We start from the raw sequence: 21,666 nt of genomic DNA, 5'->3' as shown, positions 1-21,666 counted from the left end.
TAGCCTATATATTAAAACTGAAGGTATACTTGTATGCGTCGGTTTGTAAATAGGCGTGACTGCCGATATGAAAAACCTATTAGCAACCACAGGATTGTGCAATAAATGTTCGCAAATTGAAGTCGACATAAAGAACCATTCACTCAGCAAATTTCCGAATTCAAATATTTAAAACAGTAGATATATAGCTGTTGAAATAAAAACACCTGCGATATGCAATGTAAAAACAAACACATAAAACTAAAAATAGATTTACGGTATTCTAGCGTCTTTATTTTTAACACTGTTTTTGAAATACTATTACAAATAAAGCACAGATTTCGTAAGAGTAAAACGTTGTCGCCCTAAATCATAGATAATCGATTGCCATAAAATGTTCACGACAGTAATTTCGTTGACTAAGGTAGCACGCATTTACCCTACAACTATTTCTAATCGATACAATAAACATGAAAAAAATTGCACAGTTACTAGTTAATCGACATAAGACCAGCAAGTCAAATAAAATAAAACGTATGGAGCGTTTAATTGCGTCAGTCGCGTATTTAACGCACTAAATGATAAAGGACGTGTATCAGCAAAATTAACCGCAAAATATGGAATTTTAATCGGAACTGGATTGAGATATGAAATTTGGATGTTATAAACAGCACCTAGCTTTAAACACTTGCGGCAAATAAAGGGGCAGTGCGACGGCCAAAATAATAATAAAACGTCGGTATGTGATTTGTGTATGGTGTGCATTATAGCCTATACTCTGAAACTATTTGAAGTAAAGCTATAGCGTTGGACGCTAAAAAGGTAAACTCAATAAGTGCCAAAATGTGACAGGTTGCCCCTCCCTGTCAAGAGCTTGAGCCCATTGCAACTGTCCGCTCCACGTACTGACCGCTTGGCCCAATTTCACTTGCCCACACGATACCCAATTGCCCTTAACTTTGTCCTTAACGAATAGCGTGGCTAATATAACAAGCTGGTCGTTCGGCATGGAAAATATAAACGATTCTTGAAACACTGGGTCTTGATTTCGGTGAGAAATTTTGGTTTGCTTTTTTGCAGATTTACCGCTAGGTGGTTCCTCGGCCAAAACGACGTAGCAATCTGAAGAAAAGTTATTTTATTCGTAAACAGCATTCTTATCCTTGCGGGTGAAGCAGTTATTATATGGCTGCCTTATTGCATTCACTTTGTGCCCGCTTACGAGTTATACTAAACTATGGGGTAATCGTTCGTTTGTATGCTGGTTACAAATTAAACAATCTAATAGTACCCGTTAAATCGAAGCAATTAAAGTGTTTCGCCTAAATACTCATAATCTAACAATGGTATAGCAGCGTCCAGCATCAAACCAGATGCTTCTATTACGTTACAATGCGATCGCTCCAATCACAGTTATTATAAAGACAGTTAAATAGACGTTGCGCCACGACGGTGGCAAAGGTCGTCATAATTGGGTTGAGATGCATTAAAGTTAAAATAAATTCGGACCCACCGGGCCCTGTTATGTACAAGCCGGCGGCAAATTTAGGATTACCAACCTTGCGATCGACCCAGGCTTCCTTTAGGGATGTTACGAGCTGCAATTACTTCTACGGTTACGAAACCCAACATTGCATGGTAGCATAAAGAGAGTTGTAGGTGGGGAAGCTCCTAGAGCAAGAAATTAGGATAGTTATCATGAATGAACATGTTTTGTGGACCATACTACATGGTTCGTGAACAAACATAGTCCCACTATTACATTAATATTATCCATCTCTTCGAATATACACGGTAACGAAGATCTAATTAATTTAAACAAAGAAGAAAGAGAAATTACGGACAAAACGTAAGTCGTTAAAACTGCAACACTCCATTTTTATTGAAAAAAAAAACAGAGCAGAAGCCAAAATTGATAATTAAAGTTTAAATCGGGGATTCTATTCCCTTTAGATAAGTCATATTAGGTCGTGGCACCCAATGGGATCTGGGATTTAGGACGAATGGCTGAAATCGGAAGATTACGGATTTTTGTAATCTTACCGAAAAAGCTAGGGCAGTGATTCCCAACTCAAATTGAAGGATTTTGAAAGTTAGGCTTTTTTATATTTCATACATTCATTTATATTATAATTATGTATTATTTTTAGTTACAATATATTTTAAACGACCTTTGATTAAACTCAGTATATTCTGCTTTGTCTTACACATGATTAATACACTTTTACTATAAGAAGAAACCAAAAGTTATAAGAACCAATGCGGCACAGACTTAAGCTTAGTGGGGCTTACCGCAACGGCGGGGGCTTTCAAATCTAACCATATGTCATTAGATGTGCTTAGGTCGATGTCACACAGAGTTAACACACACTTCCCTACTACGTTGGCATGACGCAGTCGGCTGAGTTTTTCTTTTGACGAGATCTGGACAAAATAATGCACATTTATAATATATAAAGTTTTTTTGTGTAAACTTGCTATCAAAATTCGTAATTTTTTTATTGAGTCCAAATTGACTAGAATGCACTTGTATAAGAAATACAATGCATGAATAAATACAACGTGTTTATCCCAGCATGACGGGCAATGACAGTCATAAAAACAAGGGTATTCTATTTCACACGCCTTGTGCCCGCGTTTCCAATTATCGGATATTCTTATAGAAAATTATAGTCACAGCAATGGAGGAGTGCTGCATATATACTATGATTATAGTAGTTGTAATTCAGTTTTAATTCAAAAAGCGTAAGTATATTGCACTGGAGCAGTGGAAAATGCTGGTTAATTAGCTCGCCTGCCTCTAGCTGCACGAGGTGCATGAAACAGAACACCCGTGGTATATAATTCTACTTTGTTGCCCGGACAGGGCTGTCCAAAGTATATAAGGCCTGTCTAAAGTGTTAATAGTAATTGGTAAGCAGGCACGATAAGTGTATGAAACAGAATACCCGGTACAAAGAACGACTGTCGTTGCCCGCCACGCAAGGAGAAATAAGTTACATTCACTCGTTCTTTTATTTGACGTCATATTCTTACCTCTAACGTCATGTGAGGTACGTCATCATTTTGTACTTGGTCGAATGAAAACCTCTCTTTTATATCCGCTCTTCTTGCCGTCATCTTAATTGGGTCGGTCCGTCGGCTCCCATAATGTCGTGGAAGCAAAGACAACTAAAGAAGATTATCTTTTGAATCAATATCAGGGCGTCGTAAACACGATGCGGAATAGCTTATGGGCAATCGATTATGATTTGTTTCAAACTGTTTTCTAATGCCATTGATTCGTTGTACGGGATACATGTTGTACCTGTATATGCCAGAAGCTTGTATTTTATCCTACTATATGAATAAGCAGCTGCTAATTTTCGCATTGTTGATTTGACTTTTAATGTGGTTTAAGGAGAAATGAGCTTTTACAATGTTATTTCATTATACACGGCACCAATTTTGTATTATTCATACGTTTGCCCAGCACAGTAAAGATGTACGAATTCTCATATACATATCGAAACACCTCATATTCTTAGTCAAATTCTAGAATATCTGTTTGTGTATACAACACATAACATACCGTATTCGTGCACGATATCCCACTGTCGCCCGTTATAAATTATAGGCGCGGTGGTTATATTACTAAAGGCCACATATAATACACCATACACGTTTATATCGCATATATCACATAATCGTGGTCATATAATACTGTGGGGTAAGATGGTTACTCTTAGCTCATAACATTCAATATTACACCACACGCTTATCATAACACAACAGGACGCATCAGCTAATAGTAGAAATATTTCGCCGGAATTAACGTCAAACGTTGTTTACCTACCTTTAAATAAACAAGCCTCCCTTCGTCGAAATTTTCGCCTTCCAGAATCGATACGTTCAGCTTTTCTTGAGAGGGTAGATACGTCACGATGACGTGTATTCGTGGGTTACTTTCAGGGTCGCTCTGTTTGCACGAGGAGTCACGAGCTGTCGAATTTGTGAGAATACTCGATGCGCTGTGGCTTCGTTTCACCGTGTTACCTATAATTGGAAATCGTTGAATAGGTTTTCCTATAAGCGGACGAATAAGAAATGACAAGTGCTCGTTATAGGAATTGGGTGACGCGTTCGTGGGCTTAGCTTTTGTGTAATAACGTTAAGTGACAGGTTTATTTAGCCAGGCGTACCGACGCATTGCGTTTCCTGGCTGTTTTTCGCCTTCGGCTGACTGGAAGTCTCTTGTTTATTTCGGTTCCCATTTTTCATCGCATCAGCAATGCCGCCAGCGCCGCCGCAGCGTCCTGTCGGCTCGCTGTGTTGTTTCGCCGAGAGCTGAAATACCGCAATACATTAGCACATGGAAGATATCCCAGCACGACTCATTAATATTGCAAAGGGGGAGGCTTGGGGAAAATAACATGCGTGCTCATCAGAGGACATACTTTACGATGCTGGGCAGGTGATGCAAACGGTGTAGATTGCGCCGAAGAACTGTCAGTATCCAATGTGGTTCTAGAAAAAACTTTTGTTAAGAGCTAAATTAAACAGTAGGAAGCGCATAAGAGCTATACTTGAAATTTGCACAGCCAGTCTGGCAATGCCGAGTGTGACTCTTGAAATATTTATGCGCATACATAAACCATAAACATTTTCGTGAGAACACGAGAGCGAGAAATACGATATATCGGCTGAATTTTATATTTCTTAGAGCAATAATCTTGAAAGCCGCGACCTTATCTCTCATCACTGATTGATCAGAAAGATACGGTCTAATATTTTTGCCGAGACTTGTAAAAATACATTATAAAAACATAGACCAAACGAAAGTATTTACCGGAAACGGAATAAATTCTGTGCGACCCAAAATCCAATAAAATATCACTTGTAAATATATATATATACAATCACTTCGATGTAATATATCTTTGTGTGTATATTGTCAACACAGAATTACGAACGCATGTTGCCTATACGGCTGAGGTATGAGTTATGGTTATAATAATAAACACAGTCGTTTAACCATCTAAATGTTTATATATAGTAGGGTGGGGAAAGATTGGGCAACTTTAACAAATAATACCCAATCTGATCGTGTTTTGAACAATTACCAACGGTTTATGAGAGTCGCGGGGATTCGTTTTTTTAATTCTGTAAATAATCTTTGTTAACTATGAAATGAGAAAAATAGAATGAAAAAGTGTCCCATCTTCTCCCATCCTACTGTATATGTCTTATCCACGATCATGTTATAATGATTGCTGTTATTCTGCTTTGATGTCCCGTCGTTCCGTCAATCAATATTTTTGTATTAATTAAATTGAAACAGCTCAACGCTATAAAGTTAATGTGCACGCTTTTTAACCAATTAGTTGCGTGGTCTGTAATTTTATCAATAAGGATGTTTCTAACGACGGCGTCTTTTCGTCGCTATATCCTGTTTTCTGTATTTTAGTACTATATATTGGATAAGATAGATACCTTTATCAAACAATATTCCACATTTCTTAATCATGTTACAAACAACGCCATTTTAAAGTCGTGGGATACGGTTATTTAATTCTGGAAATGTTCTTTGTTTACTATACCAAACGGAATGTTAAAAGAAATTGAAAACATGAGGCAATCTTACTCCAACATACTATATAGTAGGGTGGGGGAAGATGGGACACAGTTTCATTTCATTTTCTATTCCAATTTGGTAGTAAATAAAGAAAATTCAAATTATTAAACCGTATGCTCACGACACCCATATAGAGCGTTGTTAATTGTTTAAAACACGATCAGGATATTTGGATATTATGTGCTAAAGGTGTCCCATCTTCCCCCACCCTACTGTATATATATGTATTTATTGTGTATTATGTTTAACATTCATTAACCTGAGGTATATTTATGTTACCTGCCAAGTAGCCTTCTATGACGTAATTTATCCAAATGCGGGGACGAAGAAGGCGACATATTTCTACTCATGTCTGAATCTGAACTCGAATGATCAACGCTTCTGCATGAGAGAACATAATTTAATATTTTATGAAGAAGGTATATGGTTAAATAAATATATGGGTATTGTATAGACGTATAATCTTTCAGTGGGCGTATACGTAAAATAATACCAAGGTACCAGGGGATTTATTTTACAGCAGTGCTTTACCTCTTTTAAACTATATAAAAGGAAACTAAATCCTATAGTACAGTGAGTAGGACAGATAACGTTATAGCTCATAACATCTCATATTTTCTTATCGTGTTTTAAACAATTAACAACCCATTTTTATATTCGTGACAACGGTTATATCATTCGTAAACACTCTTTGTTTGCGACTCAATAAGTCGAGAAAAGAGAATGAAACATGGACCATCTTACCCTACAATGAAACGCAAATGTATGTAGGCCCTTTAAGTCGCGGCAAAATCGCAACGCTGTTTGAAAATAAAACATACTCTTTATATAAAAATATGTTTTACATTTTGAACATCCGTGATATAACGACTGTGGTTGTCATATCATTAATTATAATGTGTTTATAAGATTGCCTATATATGTTCAGTCGACATACCTAGGCCTACAGGGTAAAACACGCATAGCACAAGCGGTGTATATGAAAAAGCCAATGAAAAATTAAAAGCGGAACATAAGTCTTATCTTATAGGGCACGTGTTCTTAAATTTCGCTTTTACTACGACATTTTATGTCCCGAAACCCAAATCGATGTCATTTCTGTGCTTATTTGATTGCTAAATGAATAATTGAAACGAAAAATGAATACATTACATGGTCAAATTGCTTCACGTGCACCACATGTTGTAGATAGTAATCGATGGTGATTTTACCAGTTCTGCTTATATATAGTAGGATGAGGTAAGATGATATTAGTTTCTGATTTATTGTCCCATTTGGAAACCCAAAAAAAACAAAAAATATAAAACAGTGCATACTCACGACTCTAAAAGAGCATTGTAAATTTTTAAAACACGATTCCGAAATATGGGGTATTATGTGCTTAAGGTATCTCATCTTACCCCAGCACAGTACTATATACCTTGTGTCTGTCGGGATTTCGCTAAGATGGTAAGTTGGGGAAGGTGAGAGAAATAAAGATTCTTTTCTTCTTGTGTTTGGACTTTCTGTCAGAGTTGAGAATCCAGACTTGGTGGAAAGAAGATGGGACAAGGAGAGACCAGGCTGTTGATTCTGTAAAGGTTTTGGGGTTTAAAAAAAAAAGTTTTATGGCACAAATTAAATAATCGCTTTTTTAACATTCAGTGTTTTTGTTTATTTTTTGATTTTGATTTTATTCACATTGAAAGTTTCGTTACGGTTTCCAAGTTTTGCCGATAGCGTTAATCTTATTTGGGTGACATTATAGGTTTTGGTATACACAACAAATACGCAGCAAATACGCTGTAGTTCTAATTTTGCGAAGATCACATTATGGAAATATGTCATAACCCGTGCTAGAAATGGAAAACAAACAACAGCCGGGTTCGTGTATACACCAAACACACAACTAGTTAACAAAAATTATATTACACTTCGTATATTCGTACTGGTGGCTCTGCAAATTTGTGGTTGGCTTTATTGTACCGACATGCAGAAAGCACAGTAAAGGAAATAAAATGATCAAACAGTCTGTTATCGACTGATGGTTGCCTAATCCAGAGTAATATCTAACAAACATGTATACCTGATTGTCAAATCGCTTTTTCTTTGAATCTATTACTCTGCGCGAAGGAGTAACGAAAGATTGTTCTGTATGGGATAAAAGCGCAAATAAATTAAAGACATCAAAGCACACGTGTAATCAATAAATGGATAGAACTTTTTTATTCTCGCGTGGCGGGGAAACGACAGTAGTCGTTATAACACGGGTGGTCCGTTTCATACACCCTGATCGCGTGTTCACTTAACAAATTATCTCCTCTCTTTGTGGGTGGTTGTAAGTATAACATCCGTAATTGAATTTTTAGCTCAGTAAGGAACTATAGGGTTATACAAATTGAACTATATACTGAAACGTGAAGCATGTAATGTTTCCCTGTGCTTTTGCATTTTAATAAAAAAAATTACAGCAGAAAAGGTAAAACAAAGTTTTTTTTTATCAACAACGGTATTCGAACACCTCGTAGGGTAATTTGACAATAATTACAAATTAACAAACGCGGGTTTCGATTTGACAAAGATCAAAAACGACACCATTAAGATTTCTGTATAGTCACAAAAAGCGCTAAACGACGGTCGTTTAAAAATAATGATCTTTTGTTTACTTCTGCTATCAACTATATATAATGTAAAATAGCATTTTCAGCTTATCTGTTACACAAATCATTGCCATTTTATTCTAACTCCAATAAAGTCTTTAAAAAAAAGAAACTTTAAAATAAAATAACGATATCTGTATATATTAAGTGATGGATTCATAATTTTTTTAACATAATTACAAAACTGTTTATACAAGCTTACCCTTTTTAAGGTGCATTGCAGGACTTGTGTTTGATTCTTTGGTTTCTTGCACGGCTTGTTTTGTCGGTTGTTTCACTTTCGCTTGGTCTTCGTCCTTTGTTGATTGCGTTGCTTCATAAGTTAGTAAAGGCGGGAGGGTAAACTGTGGAATACTTTTGGGTGTCACGACATTTTTCATTGCGTTCCGTTGCCAATGTTGTTCACTGCAGCCTTCTCCGTTGTCTGAAGTTACGAATTTTCCAGATATATCCTTAAGCATGCTTGACGCGTGTCCCTGGACGCTTTCTTTCAGTTGGGACCACATTTTTCTAACACGCAACTGCTACCAGACTGAAATACGAGAATGAATTGAATTCTGTTCTTGTACGGACGGTTATTACGCTGCGGCAGATTAGGGATCCGTGGAAAAAAGACGATAGTTTACCGTACAAGACGCGGGCTAGATTAAATTTCCGTGTAATCGCTCTGAACCCTTATGATCTACGTCAGATCATTTTATGAATATTCATTGTTTAAAGCGCATAGGATTATGCTATTTGCTTTCATATACAACGGAGATAAGCGACATATTACACCTTCTGGTACACCTATCACACGATATATTTGTACATCCTGTCACTTTGTACTCGCATAATACATCATGTCTAAATCAATCACCCAAAAATAGCATTAAAACTGACACTTTTATTTATAACACAACATTATACATCAAATTAGCAACCGGTAACTCTAACGTAAACTGATAGGCGTAAACGATGTATTACCCTGTACACTAAACACCGGTGCCGGCGCGGTACCAAAAGCGTTGTGTTTTAAATCGATATCCTCAATAACAAGCCACACGTTGCTTTCCATCGTTTTTCACGCAGATGGTGGCGCCCGAATACCTTTGCCGAGGATCATGCATAATTGTATTTCGGCCCTCACAGCCTCGGCACCACTTTAAATATTTTATGAAGCTTTTATTACCATGATTGTTTGCTCGGCGCCTGTGACTCTGCGGCGTCCTCGCAGAACCTACCTATCGCGTCGGCCAATGCTATATAAAACATATCAAAACGTCTCATAAACTTAAAATACTTTACGATAAAACACAAGATCAACGCATCAGACAAAAATAAAAAAAAGGTTTATTTGGGAAATATTATTAATTTAATAAACTATTAATAACACCTAACATAGTTTTCTGATAAAACCTGCCGCGATCACACAACTAAAAATCGATTTATTTATGAAGTATTGATAAGCTTATTAACTTTTAATAACATGTAGTTTTTAACACCACAGATTTCGAACATACAGTCCATATTTCTTGTTTGCAATAACAAATATACCCACAGCGCAATAGTATATTTAAGTGTATAGTAGGATGGGGGGAGATGGGTCACCTTTAGCACAAAGGCTATAGCCAAATATCTTGATTGTGTTTTAAACACATAACAGCGGTCTATGGGAGTCGTGAGCATATACGGTTAAGCAATACTTTGAATGTTCTTTGCATACTACCAAATGGGACGAAAAATAGAATGAAAAGGTGTCCCATCTCCTCCTACTCTAATATATACATGTAGGCTACAGGCTTCTGCCGGAAAAGCGCATCATATACAGTACACACACATTTCATGATAATCAGACAAATATGGATCAGGGCTGTCAGTCAAAGCTGTCTAAAACAGCTCCATTAATGCCGCACGCAGTTCCACCTTTTCTACACAAATGGCTGCGTCTGTCAGAATGCCTTACAACCGTAGCTAATCCATACTCGCGTTATTTGGCGCTAATAATAATGACAACGTAAAAGCGTAACAGCCGAACTGTTTAACCGTTTGACAAAGCTTTTTGAAAAGCTGTAACTATAGTGTAAACGAAAAACACATCATCGGTCCTTAAAACCAAATCACTTTTTTACGAACTGCTAGAGAAAACTATACATCTATATAGCCTTACTGAATCGTCTTGCTATAAACTCTAAACCTGCAAACGCTTTTTCGTTCTTTTGCCTTGCACGCTTTAGGAAGTGTAGCTTGTGCGCCGAAGACCGCTGGATTAAAATCCATAAATCGTGCGACGCCGCGCGCCTTTATCTTCATCAACTCAATCACACATATGTTGCGTTAATCATTAATTTTCAAACGCTCGCTTTGTTATAACACACAGATACGAAATCTCAACACGTTGCAAAGCCAATGCGTTAAAATGATTTTTAAAGGTTAAAACATACACATTTCGTTACTGAGAGTCTACATTACAACCGTTATAATGACTGTCGGTTTGTTGGCATTTTCGTTTTTTTATTGCTTTAATAATTGATTTGACTTTTATTATCGTATTTGGAGAACTAATAAAAAGTTCTGTTTTATTATTAAACCTTGCGCACATAATATATGTTTAACAAGACTGTGTCTATATACTTATTCACAGCTTAATTTACTCCTAATGTGGTAAAAACGTTTCAAAAGTCCTTCAGAACCCACCTTCATTAAACTGTTTTAAAAGGCGTCTCGGGTAATAATTTAAACACCCTGGATGTGCAGATAGCGCCACCTGACGGACCAATATAGCCACGTAAAGTGATCACAAACTGGCTTACCAGAAAGTTTTTACATGATTTCTACCGTGTTGGGCATTTAAAAGTATTTTTATTTGTAACTAGTCGCTACCAAGTTAAAAGAAAATTTCAAAGTTTTGTAGTTAAACTCCACAAAGCAATAGAAAAGGAAGTTTAAAACCCATTCATACGAATAAGGCTTTACATGTGTCTAGTATAACAGAGCTAGCATAGCAGAAACTTCTCATTTTGTTAAATTGACGGTTCATTTATTTTGGCATAAACTTTCAAAAATTGACCAAAGGAACGGCCTAACTCTGACCCAATCACCAGTATGTTTTTACAGCCTACTGTATGTATGTATGTATGTATGTATGTAACGCTTTTTAATATTTATTCCTCCATTACAAATCGCACTTTATAATATCGGCACTCTATCCATAAGCGCGGACATAGGTATACCATGAAAATACATTGCACAATTTCCAATACTTTACACTCCAATATAGCCAAGAATTCACATACAGGCTTGTGTGTTAATTACCATAACCAAAAGCATGTATTATAACTTTACCACATAACATAGCATGTGGTATATAGATAGGGAGACAGAAATAGGACATCATATAATATACATAGTTTGTTAATCAATGGCATCTATGTTATCTACAACCGTAAAAATGCAGGGGTCATTTTTCTTATACCTTCATAATCTACATTGAAATAAATTAAACGATCTCATATTTGTCCACCAGGAGTGCTGTTTCTGTCGAGAACTTAACAGGGGAGCCACCTTGTGCAAACTCTACATGGCCAACCTAAACATATCAAAAGTTCAGACTGGTATTCATGCATTCTATATATGAGTTTAGATTTTATTTGACAAAAAACTTATGACGCGAAATATATATTCTATTTAAATAATGCCTGGTAGCAGAAGGAACAATATAAATTTATCAATTGTTGGACTTGATTTCTGTCTGTTACGTATTTCATAGCACCTAAACCCGACTGTTTCTACAATAGGAGTATCAACCAACTGCTTAAGTTCTAGATTAGGCCTGGATTCTTGGAAGCCATTACGGATACCAGGTTTATCAGCAATGCATTTATCTGATACTTTTGTCCAAGTTTTAGCCTTAGCTTTTTATTAATTAAAACATACAAACATTTAAACTTTAATGTAACTTAACTACAGTGGTTTTTAATTTGCTCGTCTCTACCACTGACTTGCCCAACAATTTCTGCCTCTAACATTTTGTACATCTTATTAAAATTAAAACCTACGACTAAAAGTTAAATTGTATCCTGCGCACTCCGTTTAATCTACGTTATAGACACATAGAGGATTGCACAGCCTTTTATATCAATGTCTAATGCAACAACTAATATTTTCAGTTATATATAACCTATTATGGTTGGAGAAAAATACATAACTTAAAAAAAGGCAAATGCTATTAATTGGAAGAATTTGACAAAAAAATCAATTAAAAATGAAAAACAACATCTGGGAAATAATAATGAGAAAATATTTATTTAGCAGGTTTACCTCGATGCCTGTAAACAACCTCTTAGTTGCATGGAATGAAACATTGATTGGGAAAAAATCATCTGGAGAACCGGGGATGCTAAACTCCATTGAACCAGTTGTGTTGCTTGAGTTAATTACTGGAAGACACCTGTAGGTTGGGAGAATGTACGGTTAAAGCTGAGGTGCGCAGTCAGGAGGAGAGTTTGGGAGTGGCAACGTCCCATTAAAAAAAATTAAAGAATTGTTTTTCTCTGGCAGCCTCACTGTGTGGTACTGGTACACATCATTAAAGACATGTGAATGGTTTTAAACCCAAAGAAGGTTTAAATTTTAATTAGCTATTGAAAATCACTGGCTATGTGGTTGTGAAATGATGATTAGTGCACCTGCCTCTAGCCTGGAGCATTACGGGCTCAATGCTGCTACCATTGTGTTTTTATGGGTAAGCCACTTAATAGAAATTGCTTATAAAAAACTCCTGAAATGCAACTCTTCATTATCCAAAGTGTTATGACATAGGTGTATTCTTTCACACTAGACACATGTTTTACTATCCATACACCACACTTCAACAACCACACACAGAATATAAACCCACCATTCCAGAATATTCTTCCTCGAATCATGTTTAAAGTCTCCATCCACCTCCGATACATTAGGAGCCCCCACACCCGAAGGCACAGGGATGGATATTGCAACGTCAACAAGCTCAAGTTCATCTTGTTGTAGCTCATATTCAATGTTCACATCACAACCACCACTACCATTATCATTGGGCCAACAGTTGACTGGAAACATAGGGGTAAGATTAAGGGGGCCTAGGGTAACTTTTAAAACAGGGTAATAATTTTAATATTTTAAGCAAAAACTTGGGTGACATTTTTGGGAATTGCAGTTGACTCAAAACATAGGGGTAAGGTTAGGGGGGTCTTGACCAGGGTATGCTGTAACTTTAAGACAGAAAGCATAACAGCGTAGCGGGACAAGTAGTTTTTATGTCACGTAACATTATTATGGTTTTAATGTCCAACAAACATACTTGTAAGTGGTATGAGACTTTCGTCACTGCTTTGCAAACGCCATTTAAGAATTCCAACATCTTGCTTAGTAGGGAAGGGTTTGTCTGCACTCTTTAAACCAATCATGGAGTTTGCCAGGAATGCTTTTTTATCAACTGTTGGTGGGGTCTGTAGATGGGTGAAAAAATGTAACTTATTTATCATCATGTGGTAAAAAAACAATATGCATGGCTGACAAAACAACCCATAAGGAACCACTGAGCTGGAGGCAAGCACACTAACCACTATGACACGGCACTGAACTGATAGATTCATTAGAATTATTCATCATATTACAAAGGTTTAATTTTTCTACTAGTAAAAAGTAAAACTATCTTTAAAAAATCTATAAATCTTAAACATAAATCTAAAACTAATAAACAACTTCTAAAAAACAGTACATGGAGATCCTTATTGATTAATGAGTTGAAATACAGTTTTAAAAATTGGGTTGACATAGACATTCATAGGCCATAACATTACGTCTACATCTTTGTGTGCTAACAACTGACCTGTATTGTGCATCCTTTATCAAGGGCGTTGGCCATTTGCACCTTAATGCATCCAAACTGATCATCTGACACACGTAACATACAAATTCCAAGTAATGTCATTTGTTCCAAATCTCCATCCCTGCCTGCTGTGATTGACAGTTTCTCCTCAAGTCGAATATGGACACTGTGTAATGTAATGGTTAAAACAGATACAATTCAAGCTTAAGCCCTCTTGTGTTTGTGGTAAACACCTGTTGGTGTTTGTTAAAAAAAATAAACAAAAATAAAAATATGATGAGTTTCAAGTCAATAAAGCACCTGATATTTTATCGCCTCATTAAAGTGATTCAGTGTTAGTATATTCATTGATTATTGTGGCGAGCGTAATTTATTTAAACCTATTTATAGATACCATTACCCAACAAGAGGGTAAAAGCTGAATTAGCTTTAAAACTGTAGTGCACTTTAATCTTACCACAAGACCTCAGATTGTACGGCTTTTGTTTGATATTATCAACATAGGAAAAAATTAATTTGAACTTCATCATATTTCCAAATTACCTCTCAGTCAATGCAGAAGGCACCACAGTTTTTGCGACATCAGATTTCTTAGACTTGGCTGAACCCGATCTAACAGTTTCACCTTCAGAGATGAGTTTGTCAACAAAGTTGTCCACGTCTTTCGATTTTGCTCCAAGTTTCATTGCCTTGCCCGTAGTTCTGTGTGTTAATGTAAGTTATTAAGAGGTCTGTGTCTTTAAAGTGCGAATGTCCTTTATTACGCCAGACACACATCAACACATGGTGTATTTAAACACCTCCTGCTCACTATTTGGTAAGTTAAAGCAGGAGTGTTTTCGTATACACCAGATAGTCAGATACACATATGTGCACTCTCTTGTAGTGTAATATTTAAGTTAGGTCATGGTGGGTCCACACGAACAGTCAACATACTGAATTCTAGTATGCACATATTTTTTATTACCACTCCTAATGCTGAATTAACGCATGGGCATATTCTTATACACTGAATTTTACCAGACAAATATGAATAAAACTCGCAGAATGTTTTACATTAACACAAGCATAATCACCTGGATGGAATCACTTTTGACTTGACAGGTTCTGGTGGAAGAGTTTGTGCAATCTCCCCTCCCATCTTCATGGAGCTCATCCCTCCTCCATATGATCCCATTCCCCCCATCCTTCCTCCTCTATGTTGATCTCTCCTCATCTGTTGGAGCTCCTTGGCTTTCCTCTTCATTGCTGCCTTTGTCTCATCTTCTTGTGACTACAAAGAGAACTTAAGTTATGCAATGAATTGTTAAACGGTGCATAGGCGAAAATATGTTACATTACTACTATTGTCTCAATTAAAACAACAAACATGAAGGCCCATAGGTAAAATGCGTCGTTCATTTTCTGTTTTGGTTAAAAAAACTAAAACCATCTTCAGTGACGTAAGAAGTTAAGAGGAATGTTTAAAACGAAAACGCCATGGTGAGATAGTCACAAAAAGTATTACAACTAACATTTTAACATTCTTTTAAACTGATGCTCCCATCACAATTAAACAAAGCGAACTTATTACAGTCAGTAAGGATTAAACAATGTGAACAAAAATATATTGAAGAGCCTTACCTTTCTAACAGCCATAAAGACCTTCTCTTCATGCGAGTCCATCTCAGTAAAAGTTCGAATCTGAGCGAGGTTAACGCTCTCCCTGTAACCGAGAGCAACCACCTCATCGAATGCGAATATAAGATCGAATGCATGCTCCTGGATGTCGGTTTCATCGATAACTCGGCAATATTCAGGAATCTTGGGGAGGGGTGTAAAGGTGTAACAAATTACTTTTCTTTTTAATAAAAATTACCAATTTTTTTTAATATTAGCTAATCTGGCATGCCATACGATTGACCATCACCCATATAGAATAACATAATAACCTTGGTGTGCATGTCACCCCAACATTTGAAACATGGGTGACATTCTATGCTTAAAACTGTATTTTAAAGCTTGGAACAGGTAAAACCTGCTTTTAAACTAGAAATAAACAGAGCCAAAGTATTTCACATTTATTTTGCCACATTATTCAATGCGGTTTCCTATGCTTGACAACTATGGGTGTAACAGCATTTTAGCAATGTCACCCTACAAGCGTGACTGACATCTATGCATATGATTAACACGAAACATTGTCACAACTTTAAGCTTAATTATTTTCACTTACAACTCTTGAAAAAAGTCTCAGTGTCTCCAAATCTTCAAGTATATTACTGTTCTTGGTTGTAATGAGCACCATGTACATTTTCTCTAATGGTTGGTAGACATATCGGACTGATTCCGTCTCCACAAAAGTGTGTTGGTTGCCTTGAAAAGATTAGAACGATAAGTTATTTAGTAGGAGGTAACGTAGTGCTGTGTATTCTATTCTACATGAGTGAGGTTCTTGTCTTGAGTACCTAACTTTAATGAACAAAATTGCAAATATAAAATGTATAGAAAAAAACATTTTTAAAGAATAATATTAATCTTTCCGAAGAAATAAAGTATTCTTAAGCTTCATTACACAACCTTTAACTTTATATAACAGCTTATACCAACTACCCACCTGTGTTCATAAGCTTAGGAAATGCAGCAAGTAATCCTTCAATACGAGATCGTGTCATTTCAACAAACTGCCGAGATATGATGCATCTTCCATTCTTTGTACATATTGCAGCAGCCAGAAGCACCTGGGAATATTATGTATGTGGTGTTAATTATATTTAAAAACGAATATAATATCTCAGACAGTTTAGATTTTGTGAGGATAGGCCTATTTATTCACACTGTTTTCGGTAATTTTTTTCTAAATTAGCTAAAACAATCTATATATAAGATAAAAAAGAACAATCTATATATAAGTTTCTATCACGTTAATTTGATTACTTATTTTTCAAAATCCAAATTATATATAACCTACCATAGTGCATATATCTTTTGACAGTCAAAGCAGAACAAAATTGGCACACTGTAAAAAAGATTATAAATATCTGCATAAAATAACGCATTGTTATTATATAAGAACATATTAATTTCCATTGCAGTTCAAAATAAATCATTTGTAAATTTATGGTAAAACCGTACACGCAAGCGTTTATTGATTTATTTGTTCATATAAACTGTAATCCATCAAACAGAACGTCTACATTTTTTCCTACGAGTCAATAGGCTCCGAATATTGTACGAAAACACTATAAATAAGTAAAACTGTTTGCTTAAAACATAATCTAAGTACAATCTACATTTTTATAAACGTGGCCAAAAACATTTCATCCTTTTCAATCCAATGTAAGTAGAATGCTTAGTTGTGACACAATAGCCGGTTGGGCAAATAAGTAGAATTTAAGATGGTCCCACAAAATCCTAAAACAAGTGTGTTAATTTGTGAAAATAGTTTAAAACTTTAAAGCAATGCTTACTACTCCAATACTAAATACAGATTACTACAAGGTTAATAAACTCTTCGGGGCTAAAATAAATAGCTAGTAATGCAGGGTGTAGCGTCACTTATACCATAGATACCTAAACATATGTTTAGGTATCTATGCTTATACCCACCTTTTTTTCTAATAAAATATCGCCCGGGTTAAATAATTAAATGCCTGATTTAACTATTTAATTTGAGTAGCAAAAGCATTTACGACACCCACAATGTGTTAAGATTCCATTTTAAATCGGCTTTTCAAACTTTTAAGACTGATATACGTGGCCATAACAAACTTATACACGGCTGCCTGATTGCCTGAAGTCAAAAACACGCACAGATGTTAAAAAACTGTTTAATATTTAGCGGTAAGTATATACACTATACAGCAATAAAAATCTACGTTAATAAAAAAGTTTAATATTTATAGGACGAAGTGTAAATAAGCAAGTAAATGCGAGTTATAAGAAGTGTATATAAGTAACTACTTTGTGAGTTCAGCAAGTAAAAACTGTTAAATTCTACTCTAGCGTTTGAAACTACATCTCTAGATTTGTCTACATTGTAAATATAGCCATGCACAAGATTCCAAACAGCAAGCTAAAAGTAGTTGAAGTGCTGACGCTAGCAGAGCTGTGCATTAACATTCCGGATTTCTGTTGAACCCAGAATGTTGATCTTGACTGGGCAGTTGTGATTCTAAAAAAAACACGAATAACAGTTAGGCTAGACAAATAAATTTCATGTTTGTAGAACATAGGTTAAGTAAGATAGTCAACGTTTTCATTCTCTTTTACCGTCCCAACTAATGGTAAACAAAAAATATTTACACCGTATCCTCACAAAACAGAGCGTTGTTTAAGGTAAAGACTCGATGAGGAAATATAGGGTGGGAGAAGATGGGACTTCATTTCATTCCATTTTCTTGTCCCATTTGGTAGTAAACTATGAACAACCAAAGAATTATAAAACCATATTTTCACGAGACCCTATATAGACCGTTGTTAATTGTTTAAAACATAATCCGGATATTTAGGTCATGTGCTTAAGGTGTCCTGTCTCCCCCTACCTTACTATATACTACATGCCATAAGCCACAAAACATTGATAACAGCTTGTATATCTATATACTTTGTTGCCAACGTTATACATGTTACCCCACAGTTCTATGTGTATTAGAACTTACACAAACTCAATATTTCCATGGTTTCCTCCTGCTTTCCAGGTGTAAACAGAGCTCTCATTTTTAACCATCGTATTACTGTGAGTGACCGCATCATTGGCTACTGAGCATGTTATCAACTTTGTGTTAGCAGGAACATTCATCCAAGTTCCAACTGGCGCACTTGAGCTCACTTTTCTAGCTTGTAATAACAAACCTCTGTACCCGCGATCGGAGCTCGCCCTACTGTCAACAACCCACACTAAAAAACACGATTCATCGATTAACATGAGGATAGTAGAGTGGGGGAAAACGGGACACGTTTTTATTCTAATTTCTCGTCTCATTTGGTAGTTAACAAAGAACATCAAAAGAATTATAAAACCGTAGCTTCATGACCCGTATAGACCGTTGTTAATTGTTTAAACACGATCAGGGACCCCACTAATTAGCACATAAAATCACATATTTTTAACTATTAACAATGCTCTTTTGGAGTCGTAGAGATCCGGTTATATAATTCTGTAATATTTCTTTGTTTTGCAAGATAAAAGAGAATGAAAGTATGGATTCATTTAGCCTATGCCCCGAACTACTACATTTTTACTGATTGTTCTTTCTTCGTTAAGAACCAAATCACGTAAATGTTGCGATGAATAAAACGGACCTACAAAGGCCCTTTGCTATAATGACGGAAGGTGCTTGAACAATACATATAGATTTATGCATTCCGCACGCAAGTATATAATCAATGTAGCACCGTGCAGCCTATATGTATACTCTTTACAAAATAGCACGATATTTATATAGCATTATAAACTACCTATATGATGTTTTATATACAAAATATAAAATGCACAGCATAACCTAACCTGTTATGGCCTCAGTTGAATTGTAGTTTCTCTTGCTTGCCATAAGAGTGTATGGAGACGATGCCAAACTCTGGCTTGCTAAAAAGCCGTTAGCCCCATTGTTGTGCCGTGGCATCATAGTGGTACAGGCGCCGGTAGGCGCACCGCCTGGCAAAGCATATACCGCTTCTCGGTACGTGCAAATTATACAAATGGCAATCCATAAGTTGTTCTGCATTTTATCGGGTTTAGAAATTCTTTGCAAAGTTTTAAATATCTAAAAAGCGCTAAATGCAACATGGGGATATAAAGACACTATGTTAGATAAACATTTTTATCATGATCCGGACCCGTGCAGGTTATAACTACAGCATTTTGTACAAAGGCATCCGTTTTCGCAACATGTTTTAAAATTATCCTAAACACTAGCTCAAAATAAAAAAAAAGTTTGCAGATTTCTTTTTATAAACATATTGCTCTAACAAACCTTTTAAACAACACAGCAACAAATAAACAACTGTCAAAACAATAAAATACAAACAACTTTTGTTCAAAGTCCTTCAATCGATTTTTAGGCTTGGCGCCTATTCTTTATGTGATCACAAACTAGTTCTCAAGTAGGTTATTCAACCGGAAAATAAAATCAACTGATCGAGGCTTTTTCTACACGAAACCAACGTAGAGAAATGTTTGTAAAAGCACTGGCTAAATCCGAAACCGCAAAGCGATTTGTAAATACAACAACGAACACTATATATAAAAATTCAAATTTGCTTTTGCCTCGTACTATTGCTTATTATACGTTATATACCAAACATTAACTAGCATTTTAAACACAACGGCTATTATTATGCTAACTATATACAACCGACGGAACAATCCAGGATTTTATGCATTAGTCACACGCCTACTTACCCCATTCAATGCCTACAGACAGGAATGACGTGTAGTACCGCTCGCCCCGTTTTGCACTGCCAGTGACGCACAACTGAGGCAGCATTCACAAGAGCTTAGGTTTTATATATCACTTCAAAGTTTCACGCTGCGATGACTTGGGAAAAGCATAAGCCCGCCTAACTGTAGTCACATTGAATTCCAAAGTGACTATAAACACGTATAACCATACTACAGTAAAATTCACGTAGTAGACTATTTATAAACTTTTTCAAACAATACCAAAACTGCAGAATTTAAAATCCACCAACTGTAAAAAAACAACTGTTCAAATAAAACCAAACACAGCAAAACTAATCTAATAATATGCACCGTCGCTCTATAATAGCTCCCTGGCTATATTATAAGCACCGATGACAAATAGAAGTGTTTCCGTAGTCACTGTCAATACAATATAAACAAGAAGTTGCTTTGGTGTGACGTTTGGCCCATCCTGTTTAGTTGTTATTTCCGCCAACGTAACGTTATGAACACTCATGATGCGTATTGATGTGTATACAAAGCCACGAACAATGTTGACATTTAAGCATATAAACCGATTGAATCATGTTTAAAGGCTCGTAACAGTTATTTTGCATAAAAATGATACGCATTTACGATTCAAGTTATTTACTTTTTACTGCATTTATATAGTAAGGTGGGGAAGATGGGACACCTTTTCGTTTAGTTTTCTCTTCCCATTTGGTAGTAAACAAAGAACATTCAATGAATTATAAAACCGTATCCTCACGACTTCCACAGACCGTTGTTAATTCTTTAAAACACGATCAGGCTATTTGGATATTATGTATTAAAGGTGTCCCATCTTCCCTATATAGTGGGGTGGGGCAAGATGGACTATGTTTTTACTCTCCTTTATTGTCCCATTTAGTATAAACAAAGACTTTATTTCCAGAATTATAAACCGCGACTCTAAAAGAGTGTTGTTATTTGTTTAATACACGATCGGGAATATGGGATGTAGATGCTAACAATGTACCATCGGCATCTTACCCTACAGTGCTATATTATTCCATCATGTTTTAAAAGTTCGTAACGGGTATTTGGCATACAAATATACGCATCTATATCGTAGAGTTATTTATGGGTTTATACCGTACTTCACGGTGAGGCAGCTGTGCGAGCATTGCGGCAGTGACTAAGGGAAAATAAATATAGCCGA

At 36.0% G+C, this 21,666-nt stretch overlaps 3 protein-coding genes across 4 annotated transcripts; all 3 read right to left on the bottom strand.

Annotated features, from left to right (window-relative positions):
- Nucleotides 1–251: 251 nt before the first annotated feature.
- LOC100185761 (synaptotagmin-7) lies at nt 252–9,632 on the bottom strand. Of its 2 annotated transcripts, XM_002121899.4 has the most exons (11): nt 8,435–9,628; nt 7,659–7,723; nt 7,014–7,165; nt 5,873–5,974; nt 4,416–4,485; nt 4,161–4,305; nt 3,815–4,014; nt 3,016–3,150; nt 2,272–2,403; nt 1,539–1,650; nt 252–1,101 (listed from the first exon to the last, which is right to left on the bottom strand). In XM_002121899.4, exons 1-11 carry the CDS (start codon nt 8,736–8,738, stop codon nt 794–796), a joined length of 1,725 nt encoding a protein of 574 aa, XP_002121935.1. In that variant the 5' UTR covers nt 8,739–9,628; the 3' UTR covers nt 252–793. The 2 variants fall into 2 exon arrangements, with proteins under 2 accessions (XP_002121935.1, XP_026689811.1); XM_026834010.1 differs by lacking the exon at nt 5,873–5,974 and having other exon boundaries at nt 8,435–9,632.
- Nucleotides 9,633–11,234: 1,602 nt separating this feature from the next.
- Nucleotides 11,235–17,141, bottom strand: LOC100175551 (coatomer subunit delta-like). The gene is made up of 11 exons (XM_002121715.3): nt 17,034–17,141; nt 16,680–16,803; nt 16,299–16,438; nt 15,707–15,886; nt 15,160–15,356; nt 14,627–14,785; nt 14,084–14,249; nt 13,553–13,700; nt 13,112–13,301; nt 12,532–12,661; nt 11,235–11,800 (listed from the first exon to the last, which is right to left on the bottom strand). Exons 1-11 carry the CDS (start codon nt 17,034–17,036, stop codon nt 11,711–11,713), a joined length of 1,527 nt encoding a protein of 508 aa, XP_002121751.1. The 5' UTR covers nt 17,037–17,141; the 3' UTR covers nt 11,235–11,710.
- A 736-nt stretch (nt 17,142–17,877) lies between these two features.
- LOC100177886 (putative ferric-chelate reductase 1) lies at nt 17,878–20,547 on the bottom strand. The gene is made up of 3 exons (XM_002121107.4): nt 19,572–20,547; nt 18,724–18,961; nt 17,878–18,236 (listed from the first exon to the last, which is right to left on the bottom strand). Exons 1-3 carry the CDS (start codon nt 19,786–19,788, stop codon nt 18,095–18,097), a joined length of 597 nt encoding a protein of 198 aa, XP_002121143.1. The 5' UTR covers nt 19,789–20,547; the 3' UTR covers nt 17,878–18,094.
- Nucleotides 20,548–21,666: the final 1,119 nt, after the last annotated feature.

This window comes from Ciona intestinalis, chromosome 4 (assembly GCF_000224145.3).
Source record: "Ciona intestinalis chromosome 4, KH, whole genome shotgun sequence".
Taxonomy (NCBI): Eukaryota; Metazoa; Chordata; class Ascidiacea; order Phlebobranchia; family Cionidae; genus Ciona; species Ciona intestinalis.
Note: the sequence above shows the minus strand (reverse complement) of the source record. Positions and strands in the feature narration are given on the sequence as shown.

Bases quoted from the DNA above. Each gene is read 5' to 3' on its own strand.
- LOC100177886 (XM_002121107.4), bottom strand. From the start codon at position 19,788: ATGCAGAACAACTTATGGATTGCCATTTGTATAATTTGCACGTACCGA. The intron at 18,962-19,571 runs GTTAGGTTATGC...CGTGTTTTTTAG, and splicing joins TTCAACTGAGGCCATAACAG to TGTGGGTTGTTGACAGTAGG. The intron at 18,237-18,723 runs GTAAGTTCTAAT...TGTTTTTTTTAG, and splicing joins CATGGAAATATTGAGTTTGT to AATCACAACTGCCCAGTCAA.
- LOC100175551 (XM_002121715.3), bottom strand. The intron at 14,250-14,626 runs GTAATTTGGAAA...TACATTACACAG, and splicing joins CCTTCTGCATTGACTGAGAG to TGTCCATATTCGACTTGAGG. The intron at 11,801-12,531 runs GTAAACCTGCTA...TGATATGTTTAG, and splicing joins GGTTGTTTACAGGCATCGAG to GTTGGCCATGTAGAGTTTGC.
- LOC100185761 (XM_002121899.4), bottom strand. From the start codon at position 8,738: ATGTGGTCCCAACTGAAAGAAAGCGTCCAGGGACACGCGTCAAGCATG. The intron at 4,486-5,872 runs GTAACATAAATA...AGTTTTTTCTAG, and splicing joins CATAGAAGGCTACTTGGCAG to AACCACATTGGATACTGACA. The intron at 3,151-3,814 runs GTAGGTAAACAA...AATCTTCTTTAG, and splicing joins GGAGGCTTGTTTATTTAAAG to TTGTCTTTGCTTCCACGACA.